At 43.2% G+C, this 10,741-nt stretch overlaps 2 protein-coding genes across 2 annotated transcripts; both read left to right on the top strand.

Annotated features, from left to right (window-relative positions):
• Positions 1-6,018: 6,018 nt before the first annotated feature.
• On the top strand, positions 6,019-7,034 carry rpl34 (ribosomal protein L34). Its single transcript, XM_088419858.1, has 5 exons — positions 6,019-6,051; positions 6,411-6,482; positions 6,561-6,660; positions 6,736-6,839; positions 6,901-7,034. The coding sequence occupies exons 2-5, from the start codon at positions 6,418-6,420 to the stop codon at positions 6,983-6,985; spliced, it is 354 nt and encodes a 117-aa protein (XP_088275984.1). The 5' UTR covers positions 6,019-6,051; positions 6,411-6,417; the 3' UTR covers positions 6,986-7,034.
• Positions 7,035-8,450: 1,416 nt separating this feature from the next.
• Positions 8,451-10,428, top strand: ostc (oligosaccharyltransferase complex subunit). The gene is made up of 4 exons (XM_088431076.1): positions 8,451-8,673; positions 9,816-9,909; positions 9,970-10,167; positions 10,261-10,428. Exons 1-4 carry the CDS (start codon positions 8,535-8,537, stop codon positions 10,277-10,279), a joined length of 450 nt encoding a protein of 149 aa, XP_088287202.1. The 5' UTR covers positions 8,451-8,534; the 3' UTR covers positions 10,280-10,428.
• The last annotated feature ends 313 nt before the right edge of the window (positions 10,429-10,741 follow it).

The raw sequence follows: 10,741 nt of genomic DNA, 5'->3' as shown, positions 1-10,741 counted from the left end.
TGGGGCGGCGGGCGGGCGGGCGGGCGGGTGGGCGGACGGGGGGGAGATGCGCACGCCTCCTCGCTGGCTTCACAGTCTCGGCTCAGCAGCGTCCATCCCGCCTCGGATGAGAGCAAACATTAATCGGTTATAAAAAAGAAAAAAAAAAAAGCTTGGCAAATGTAGCCGGGCGACGCGCTTTACTGGGCCGACCACGTGACGGAGCTGAATAAAGTCAGGTAAAGAGGCACATCATCGCCTCCTGCCCCCTCCCGCCCCCCGCCAGGTTCAAGCTGCTGCATGCGCGGGGCTTTCGGTGATGCTGCATGTTACCGTGGTTACCGAGCAATGACAGCTTTTCTCCGCTTTTTTATCCCCTCTCCCCACGCTCAGTCCTGGCGTCCTGCACAAACAGGTGGCCGCGCTTCAGACCGGAGGCTGATTGATGGGCGAATCGGCATAAAGGTCATTTCAAGGTTACATGCGAGATGCGGCGGGCGGGCGGGGGGGGATTCAGCCTCCTCGTAATGCTTCTACCGAGCGAAGCGGTGCGCACAATAGATGTCAAGTAATAAAAGATACGGCTCACATTGCTTTAGTCTTTTGACTGGATTGCCACTTTATGCTTTAAGTCAGTCGAATGGTGAATTCGTTTAGAAATGGAGTATGTGAAACACGTCAGTAAATGAGAACTTTAACTGGGTCACTACAAGAATCGGTAAATGTAATTTACTTCTTTTTTCTGCCGCGACAAGAACAGTATAGTTTGAATGTCGAATTGAAAGTAAACGAATTGGAATATAAGGCTGGTTATTGCTATATTGTGCCGTAGTGTCTACTTTACAAAACGTCGTATGCCTTTATTTTGTTGTTTTAATCGACTTTAATGCTTTTTACTGCCGTGATAGGATCATTGCATTTATTTTCAAATTGAGAGCAAAACAACTGGAACATGAAGCTACTTATTGTTCGATTATCGTGACTCCTATCACAGCGTTAAAAATATCCATTTAGATTTGCTGATACCTACAGAAAGCCATTGAAAAATATCACATGCCCCTGAAGTGTCTTGGCAGACTCATTTGAAAACCACAGTAGTGGTGTTATTATAATTCAACCCTTACGCCGTATTTTGGTCCTTTTTGGCTCTTCTGGTGATGAAGAACAGGTTCACAGACTGACCATACATCAACATAAAGGTCAAAACAGTCAATGCAGATTTGCAAATTTACATATTTGGGATTTATCCCCCCCCATTGGTGGGAACATAGAGTCAATGTTTTATTAGCTCACAATGGAGGATTTCTTGGCTTTGAAAACATTTTTTGTAATAATTCTGGGCTGTTCCATTTTTTTTTAAGAATGCTCGGTCAGCGCCAGCTATTCACCTTAACACTTGAAATCCAAACCTGCGATCAAGTGTCTAGACTCTTGAAAGATACGTAAAAACACCTCTTTGGGATTGAACGAGTGAATCGACTCGGAGTGGGGTCGAGGGCCGCCTATCCCCTTTATATCTAAAAAATTATGATCCACCGACCCCATCGATTGACCCCTGACCCATCTCCCGTCGATCGGCCTTCCGTGACCTAACAGGGAACGCGGGGCGGGTCGCGTTAACGGGCGCTGCCTCGCACTATCGACATTTTTGCATTCAATCAAACCATCCCAACGCGATCGGGAGCCGAGGCCGAACGGCCGCCGACGTTTCCCTTCAATAAAAGTGGGAGAAGCCCCCGGGAGGCCCCTCGCCGGCGAGCCTGGCGTGAAACGGACTGCTGAGTGGACATGGAAGTTGAGCGAGAGGGCGTTCTCGTGCGAGCGGGTCCCGTCATTAAAAGGCGCTAAAAGATGACCCGGTGGAAAAGTCCATGGAATCAACGCACGGGGTCCTCGCGCCAGCTCTCCCGGTGACGCGGGTCAATAGTTTTCTCATCAAACCAGATCCCTCCAGGCCGTCGCCTCTTTTGAGCGGCCCAACAAAGGTTTGGCAGCGGCGGCGCCCAAGCTCGGGCCTTTCCAGCATAAAAGTGTCACGGGGTCACGAAGGCGGGGATGGGCCGGGGGCTGCGCTTGTTTTGATTTGACAAAAAACAAGAGAAATTTCCACGCCGCGCCCCCTTTCTGAAGCGCCGCGCCCGGCCCACCCCTCGCCCGGGCCCGCCGGCTAAACCCGAGCCTTTGTGCTCCACATAGTTGTATGGATTTGTCAGCAGCGGGGCAGGGGGCGGCGGGGGGCGGATAGAGCGGTGATAAGCCAGCCGACCGGGAAGGACAATTGAGCTATCGAGCTAGCGTGATCGGAAAGGTCTATCGATAACCGCTTTCGCTCACGTGCCGCGCGGATTAAACGCTGCAAGCCTCCGATCGGAGGATCGGGGCGCGCCGCTCGCCGTCCGGCGCGAACCCCGTCGGCACGACTAAAACGGCACCCCGGGCGGGGCTCGGGGAAAACCAATCAATCGGCGAGGCTCTTAAAAGCGCCGCGCGAACGTATCGCAAACGACCAACGCGCCGAGTGTTCAAAGAGCGGGGAAACAGCAAAGTGGAGAGAGAGATAAATCTGTGCGCTTGCGGCGGGGAGATTAATAAATTGATAATCCTCAGGCAGGTTTGATGGCGACTGTAAGTACTGGAGCTGATTAGACAGCAGCTGAAAGTGAGATCCCGCTCGTAGGATTTCACAAATACGATAGGCGGGACGGTGCGTTCGCGGGATCCTGACGTTTCGTGTTCCGAGTTGCGCGAGGAAACGCGACGCGCAAATAGTCTTTACGCTTGTTATGTTTTTGGAAAGGCAAGACTAAAAGTTTTAATGCATGCAAACTACGGCCCGTGGGCCAAATGCGGGCCAAAAACTTCTTCATCTGGCCCGCCGTACATTTAGAAATGATCAGTCATTTGAATATCCTGAAGGATAGTGGAAGTATCAGTGTTGTAAAATAATTACGCTTAGCAATATAACTTTGCTCATTTGATTTTCTCTGTTGAGAAAGCAACAAAGTAGATACACGTGGGACTTTAATAGCACCGCTATAATGTCTTTGTCATTTTCCTATTAAAATTAAAGCATATTTTCTAGATATTCAAGTCAAATTTAAGTAGCCTTTGTGGCATTCGAGCCAGAGGTTCTCAAATGGGGGTACTAAGACTCCTGGGGGTACTTGAAGGAACTCTAGGGGGTACTTGAGATTCTAAAACATTTTTTAATTTCATTAATTGTAAAAAGCCAAGTTTCCCCCCATACTAGAAAGGTATGACCCAACTTGTCATGTGCCACCACTCGTTACCTGTCAAGTTAATTAATATTTTTTTATGTTTGTGAACACACTTCAGTTATGATCCCAAAAGAGGACACATTAAGTTGAATATTTTTCTGTGGACAAATATTTAATTATAACTATTTCTTTGTGAAAACATTTCTGACACTTTATGTTTGTGTTTATTTACGTTTTGCGGGTAAATATTTATGAATAATTAAGTCAATGGTTTATTTTGTGAACATATCTCTACTGTAACCCCCAAACAGGACGTTTTATGTTTAATATTTTTTATGGAAAATATTTATTCATATTTTTTTTGTTTGTTTTAGAACAGGTCTGACACTTCGTATTGATTATTTTTTGTGGAAAAATATTTATTAACAATTACAATTTATGATCCAGAAGAGGACACTTTAGGTTGATTGTTTAAGTTTGAAAGTTTAATAAATCAGACACTGATGGAATTTTTTTTAACTCAAAAAGGCTTTGTACTGGTTAAGGGGTACTTGATTGAAAAGATATTTCACAGGGGGTACATCACTGAAAAAAGCTTGTTTAGATCACTGCTACACTTTGAGGTTTTTTTTAAAACGATGACGTAACTAACAGATTTTTTTTTTTTACAAATACAAAAGTTCCAACGCGCTATGAGCGTACGGTTTCTGGTGCAGACAAAAAAAAAAAAAAAAGTATTGATCCTCTAGCTTCAATAACATGGCGGGGGGGTGACCTTTGACAGCGCAATATGGACGCTTAATATTTTATAGCTTTCCGTGGGCAGTGCGGCCAGATGAGCCCAGGGACACTCGGACAGGGAGTGCGATTAGGCCGATCCCGAGGTTAACCGGCCGGCCGGCCGCGGCCAAGTAATGGAGTACAGATACTCGGCATGGGGAAGGTGTGGAGAGCGTGTGACTTGTGCGATTCTTTCCTAATCACAGTAGATTTATTCAACAGGAGCAGTAGGTTTAAATCTCAGCAGATTACATGGAATGCCCGAGCAGAAGTGCGGAAGGGCACTGGGCGGTCAGGGAGGATTGCGTAATGGAGTGTGCTTGAGGTGAGACGCTTCGCCAATCAGCGATGAGAAGCCGCCGCACCCTCCCATTCCCCTCAAAAAAAGGGGAGGGGGGGGGGTTGGAAACGCTATACCTTGGATGCAGATCTCAATCAATTAGAACGGTCTTTTGAAATGATTACATTTGACAGGATTTAGGTGCAGATGTTTCTCATTTTTTGTAGTGTGTGAGTGTGTGTGCGGCACGTTGGTGTGCGTGCGTACGTATGGCGGCCTAAATACCAAACTCCTCATGAAAGCAGGTTCATCTCACAGGCCGCGTGTGGCTCTATTCGCAATGTTTCCTTAAAAAAAAGGTGGCAAACTTGAGGACGGGGGGCAAGAGGCGGAAGCAAATAAAGTGCTGACATTTCTTCATGTTTCTTGCTCAATTGTTTTGTTCCTTTCATTTTGGATGGATTTTTTTTCAATATTAATACGTAAGAATTATTATTATTATTATTATTATTATTATTATTATTATTATTCATAATCAATTATCAGGACTGTCAAAGTTAAAAGGTTAACTTTGAAGATTAATTTCAATTTTATTCAGCATTTAAAAAATATATATTATTTTTAAATTTGATAAGGGAATTCCAAAACTTGGAACAGGTTGTTGGATGAGGCTGTTACAAGCTTCATATGAAATAGTTGTTGAAAATTTTGATAAATCAAATTTAACTATGGACATGACAGCAATATTCAATATTATTATTATTTGAATTATTGTGATCATCATTTAGTTTATTTGAAGCAAATATCCTAATAAATAAAAATTGAACAGAATTGCGCACTTAATCATTTCTTTTCGCGACTTTTTACTCCAAATGAAATTGTTGTAATAATCACGCAGAGCCAATTGTGTATTTGCTATTAAAAATGAGCTGATTACATATTTAGGACGATCACCATCATTACGGCCCTCTGAGGTAAACGTGAATCATGATAACCAAGTGAATTTGACAGCCCTGATTGTAGACCACCTTCATGAAACATTTACACTGCCGTTTGTACTGTAAGTGCAGTTGGAAAAACTAGCAATTTCCAAGACACAATGACTGAAAGTGGACGTCGGAATTCTCAGTGGACATTTGTTAAGGTCATCTGTCAGATGACCTTAACAAATGCTTGCTTGTCTTTTCGTTTTCAGTGGTGTAGCGAAGGCCATCTGCCCACACAGAGCCGTCTAAAGCTCAAACGTGCACATTTTCTATAGTGACACAATCGATCATTCAAATACTAGTATCCGATTCAAAGGCGATCTTTACAATGTTGGTGGCAACAGATAAAGGGAAAAAAACATGATATTCAATTGCGTGGTCTTGGATTATTTGATATGCGCTCCAATGATGATTTAAGGCGAATGTGTCACGATTTGTCTCAGTAAACACCATTTGTTGCCGTTAAAAATTTGTAGATCTAACCATGAATAACACAAGTACATTAAAAGGTAAAATGCATTTCTTTTTGCCAAATGTGTCTTTTATACGAGAAAGCCTAAGATAAGCTTGCTATCAATTGCATGTTGTGTATGACCGAAAGCATTTTATCTACTGTTGAACATTTAAGAGAATGTACTTGTTTACGCTACGAATGTCGAATTACTTGAGTAGTTCCATTTTTTACGCAAGCGTCTATGTAGTACATCACTCCCACCAGCAGAGGGTAGGACAACAATCAGCAAGGAGGCGCTATACATGTTTCCACATCCGCTATCGACCTTTCTCTTCCGGTCGCGGCGACTAGCAGGTATGGTGGCCGTGGAAATTCTGTGATATCGCCGTTTACAAATCCGCTTTAATCCGGCGCACATTCGCGATTAGAATCAATTTCTCGGAACTGTGATATCAAGAGTAACACAGCTCCCTTCTTTGTGTCACCATTTTAGCCTTTGGCGGTTTGTACGTTGTAAATCCGAAGTGATGTAGCGTCAAGCCGCTGCCGGTAGTTCACATCATTGAGCGTTCGCTTATCGATAAATGAACGCTAAGTAAAAATGCATTAAGTTGCGTTTGTGTTCAAAATGGCTTCCTGTGAGGCTGTATGTAACAAACGATAAGATACCGAGCGCGTTCGCCATTATAACGCCGGTGTTTTTGTTTTGGCAGCTCGAAAATGGTGCAGCGCCTGACTTACCGACGTAGGCTGTCCTACAACACGGCGTCCAACAAGACCAGATTGTAAGTCTCCCTTGTGTTCTGGAGATTTTGCGGCCGCTTTTGCAGCTGTGTAACCACCGCATCCCGTCCATCTTGCAGGTCTCGGACGCCTGGCAACCGCATCGTGTACCTGTACACCAAAAAGACGGGCAAAGCCCCGAAATCAGCGTGTGGCGTGTGCCCAGGAAGACTGCGTGGAGTAAGTCAGACGAAGCTTACACGAGGTGCTCCATGACTTCTGGGGATTCTTATTTGGTTGCGTGTTCTTTGCAAGATCCGGGCGGTGAGACCTCAGGTTCTCATGAGGCTCTCCAAGACCAAGAAGCACGTCAGCAGGGCTTACGGAGGCTCCATGTGCGCCAAATGTGTGCGTGACAGGTAAGAAGGAATGATGGGGTGGGGGGCCTTCAAGATTTTATTTAAAAAATATCTTTCCTAGGATCAAGCGTGCTTTCCTGATTGAGGAGCAGAAGATCGTCGTCAAGGTGCTCAAGGCGCAAGCACAAAGCCAGAAGTCCAAGTAAATGAAATCTATTTGTAGTGCCACAATTAATAAAAAAAAATAAACAAAAATATGGTGTGAGTTCAACTCATTTTACCAAGTTGATGCTATTGAACAGTGCGCTCCGTTGGCTCCCTCTAGTGGTATGTGACGGACAATTACTGTTGATTTTCAATTTGTGTTGTTGTCCATACGTATTTTGTTTAATTAATTAGATTTTAAAAAAGTTGTGCAATTAATACAATAAAAGAGGTGGCGCTGTGGTTAATATGTCTGCATCACACTTCATGGGCCCAAATTCAAATCCACCTCGCGCCCTGTCAAGTGTCGAGTTTGCATGTTCTCCCTGAGCCTGTGTGTGTTCACTCCGTGTAATTGGGTATGTAAATGTTTCTTTGTCTGCGTGCCCCACAATTGGCTGGCAACCAGTTTGGGGTGTACCCCAGTTCCTGCTCATAAACTGCTGGGATAGGTAGCAGTTGATCTGCGACCCAAATGAGGATGAGCGTCTACAGTTAATGACCAATCATGTCCATGTAACTTTAACTTGCTGAGCTGTGATTGGTCGTCACCTGAACATTCTGCACATGCTGTGTCATGTTTGGTTGATGGCAAGTGGCAAATTGTGCTTTTTAAAGTATTGTTTGTGCATGAAAAATAATTTAGATGCCAATTAAATTAGGCAAGCTCTCTGCTGAAAAATGCATAATCTTTAAATACTGAAATGAAAGTTATCTTTTCATGTAGCTTTCTAATGAAAGCCTTCAGTCATTTTCATAGTTTGTAAAAAAAAAAACATTTTACCAGGATGTCTAAACTTTATCCTCAGATGGCTGCATACAGAAAAAACACAAGGACTACATTATCATTTTTAAACTTTTAACTCGCTAAACAAAACAATTACATTATTGATGTCGTTATATGTTTAAAAAACTGCTATGGCAAGGGTTTCTGTTAAGTGACAATGCAAATTAGATTTTTTTTCACACTTCTTTTAAAACTTGTATGTTTTAAACAGCAACGCAGGTCATGACAAAATGTATTTTTTAATATGTCGTGGGCCGTTAAAATGTACGTGGGCTACAAATGGTCACCGGGCCGTAGTTTGAACACCTCGTTGTATACTATGGGCAAAGCACACGTGTGGCGTTATTACTAATTAAACTCAAACGAATATTGTAATAAAGTGTTGATAATGCTATCGATTTTAATGATTTTGTGGGTCCTCCTAAAGGTGAATAACTTGAAGGTAGCTACAAGATTCTGGCAGCATCTCAATACAAACGTACGTTAAAATTGGGCCAACTAAACTATATGTGACGTCACGGTGACGTGACACGTAAATCATTTGTGCACGTACACATTTCTCCATAGCAGATATATAAAGTTTAACGATATAATTCAACTCAATTTAATGTAGTTGAAAGAAGTAATGCATAGAGGCGAAAAAAAGGGGCCCGAAATAAGGAACGAAACGTCACTGACTTGACTTCCGGGACACGTCACCAAATGCTTCCTGGACTTGAGGCTAGCAGCAAGAGCAGCAGCTTCTCGGTCCTATCGGCGACGTGATGGAGACTTTGTACAGCATCCCTTTCACTGTGCTCGAATGCCCCAACGTGAAGCTGAAGAAGCCGTCGTGGCTGCACATGCCTTCGGCTATGAGCGTCTACGCGCTCGTCATCCTTTCCTACTTTCTCATCACCGGAGGTGAGGTTGGCGACCGATCGCCGCGTTAACTCCACGGACAGGGGGAACAAAACAACAGCGCGCTGGTCGTGTTTATACATAAAATGAAGCCGCTGCGCGTGGATTTTCCTCAAAATTATGCGATGAATGAACCGATCTAGCCGAGCTAGCGTAAACCGCAAATTTGAGTGTTTTGAGGAAGCTTCCGAATACGTGTTGCAAAACCTTAACTCGTCTGACCATTTTACTGACAATTTCATAGAGTCCACATATTGGATAGTTAACTTTAGCGCAATGGAAAATAGTTTGGAATACTACTTAGGCGCACCGCCGATGACGTCACCGCCGTCGCATATGTAAAACGTCAGCGCTTGGCCAGTCTGCAACTAGAATTATAAGTACACTACCATAATTTTTTTTGTCTGTTCGAAAGTACAACCGTAACCCAGCTATTGTAGTCCTGCTCTATGTATAGCACTAAAAGTAGTTAAAACCCGCTGTCTTGGACGATGCAACAGCTAACTCTCCTTGTCGCATATCACGTGACCACCGTACCTGTTATGACGCTTCGGCAAATAAATTTATATATACACAGTATATAGTAAAGCATACATATTTAACACTTTTACTTTATTCTCTACATTTTAAATGAGATAAAATAAGATTTTTTGTTGTTGTTTAGCTACTGGATACCGTGCTGTTGCTTTGGCTTCCGCTATTTTTTTTTTCAAAATTTCAAGTGCATTGTGGGTAATTTTGAGATTCCTACATTTATGCTTTCGACATTCAGACGCTTTTACGAAATAGCACATTCAGACACAACCTTGTGTATTAAAAAAAATGTCCATCATTGTGACGTAGCTGTACTTAAAGTACACCAACTTTTAAAGGATCAGATGAGAGGCAGAACAGCAATGTAAACCTTCTCTATAAACATAAATCTCAAACAGCACATACAGGAACACGTGAAATTGATGTGAAATAAAAAAAACCCCACAAGATATCAGCAATTTGTTTAGAACATTAAAAGCAATCTGCAACATCGTTTGACTGTAAAGCTTATACTACATGGAAAGGGAAGTCTTTATTTTTTATTTTGAGGGACCGCTGGTGTAAAAGGTTTTTTAATAGCTAGTTTTCTATATTTTTTCCCCCACTGCCAGGTATCATTTATGACGTGATTGTGGAGCCGCCGAGCGTGGGCTCGATGACGGACGAGCACGGGCACCAGCGACCGGTTGCCTTTCTGGCGTACAGGTAAGCGAGCCGCTTCACGTTTGAAGGATAACAAGAAGAATACCGCCGCGTTTTGTGAAGGGTGAACGGCCAGTACATCATGGAGGGCCTGGCGTCCAGCTTCCTGTTCACCATGGGAGGCCTGGGCTTCATCATCCTGGACCGCTCCAACGCGCCCAACATCCCCAAGCTCAACCGCTTCCTGTTGCTTTTCATCGGCTTCGTCAGCGTCATCCTCAGCTTCTTCATGGCGCGAGTGTTCATGCGCATGAAGTTGCCGTAAGTTTCCTGAAACGTTGACACCCTGCCGCCATTTTGTCCAGTTTGGCTCACTCCCTGTTTTTTTTTTTTTTTTTTTTTTGTCCTCACTAGGGGATATCTCATGGGATGATTTCCAACTGTGGATTATCATTCATCTGGACTGAAAGCACTGGTGTTGCAGCAGAAATTAAGCGTGATAAACAACTGGCAATGGAAATGAAGCAAGGAGTGAGTGTTTTTTTTTTTTTATGCAATCTTGAAATAAAGCTGTTTTCAGAAGCTTTTGGGTTGGTGGAACATGATTGAGAAAGAATCCTAAAGTTAGGGAAGTGTTGGGAGTCAACTTGTTTGTACGTACTTTCAAATGTATTTTGCAAGAATATTTGAATATACTTTTTGGCTAAATGCTAGTTGCACTTTTTCTGCCTTAGAGTATTATTAATGAAATATATGTTTGAGGCAATACCCCAAGACATTATGAGCAAAAATGCCAAACAGACATAATAATAAAACTACAAAAAAATACAAATTTTATTCTTGACATTGGCAGTTCCATGCGTCCGTGAAAAAGTGAATAATTCACCAGAACAAG

The sequence above is a fragment of the Hippichthys cyanospilos genome, chromosome 1 (assembly GCF_059441005.1).
Source record: "Hippichthys cyanospilos isolate Australia breed blue-spotted pipefish chromosome 1, RoL_Hcya_1.0, whole genome shotgun sequence".
NCBI lineage: Eukaryota > Metazoa > Chordata > Actinopteri > Syngnathiformes > Syngnathidae > Hippichthys > Hippichthys cyanospilos.
Note: the sequence above shows the minus strand (reverse complement) of the source record. Positions and strands in the feature narration are given on the sequence as shown.

Coding starts and splice junctions, on each gene's coding strand:
- rpl34 (XM_088419858.1), top strand. CDS start 6,418: ATGGTGCAGCGCCTGACTTACCGACGTAGGCTGTCCTACAACACGGCG. Junction 6,483..6,560: donor GCGTCCAACAAGACCAGATT/GTAAGTCTCCCT, acceptor TCCATCTTGCAG/GTCTCGGACGCCTGGCAACC. Junction 6,661..6,735: donor GCCCAGGAAGACTGCGTGGA/GTAAGTCAGACG, acceptor GTTCTTTGCAAG/ATCCGGGCGGTGAGACCTCA.
- ostc (XM_088431076.1), top strand. CDS start 8,535: ATGGAGACTTTGTACAGCATCCCTTTCACTGTGCTCGAATGCCCCAAC. Junction 8,674..9,815: donor CTACTTTCTCATCACCGGAG/GTGAGGTTGGCG, acceptor CCCCACTGCCAG/GTATCATTTATGACGTGATT. Junction 9,910..9,969: donor GTTGCCTTTCTGGCGTACAG/GTAAGCGAGCCG, acceptor CGTTTTGTGAAG/GGTGAACGGCCAGTACATCA.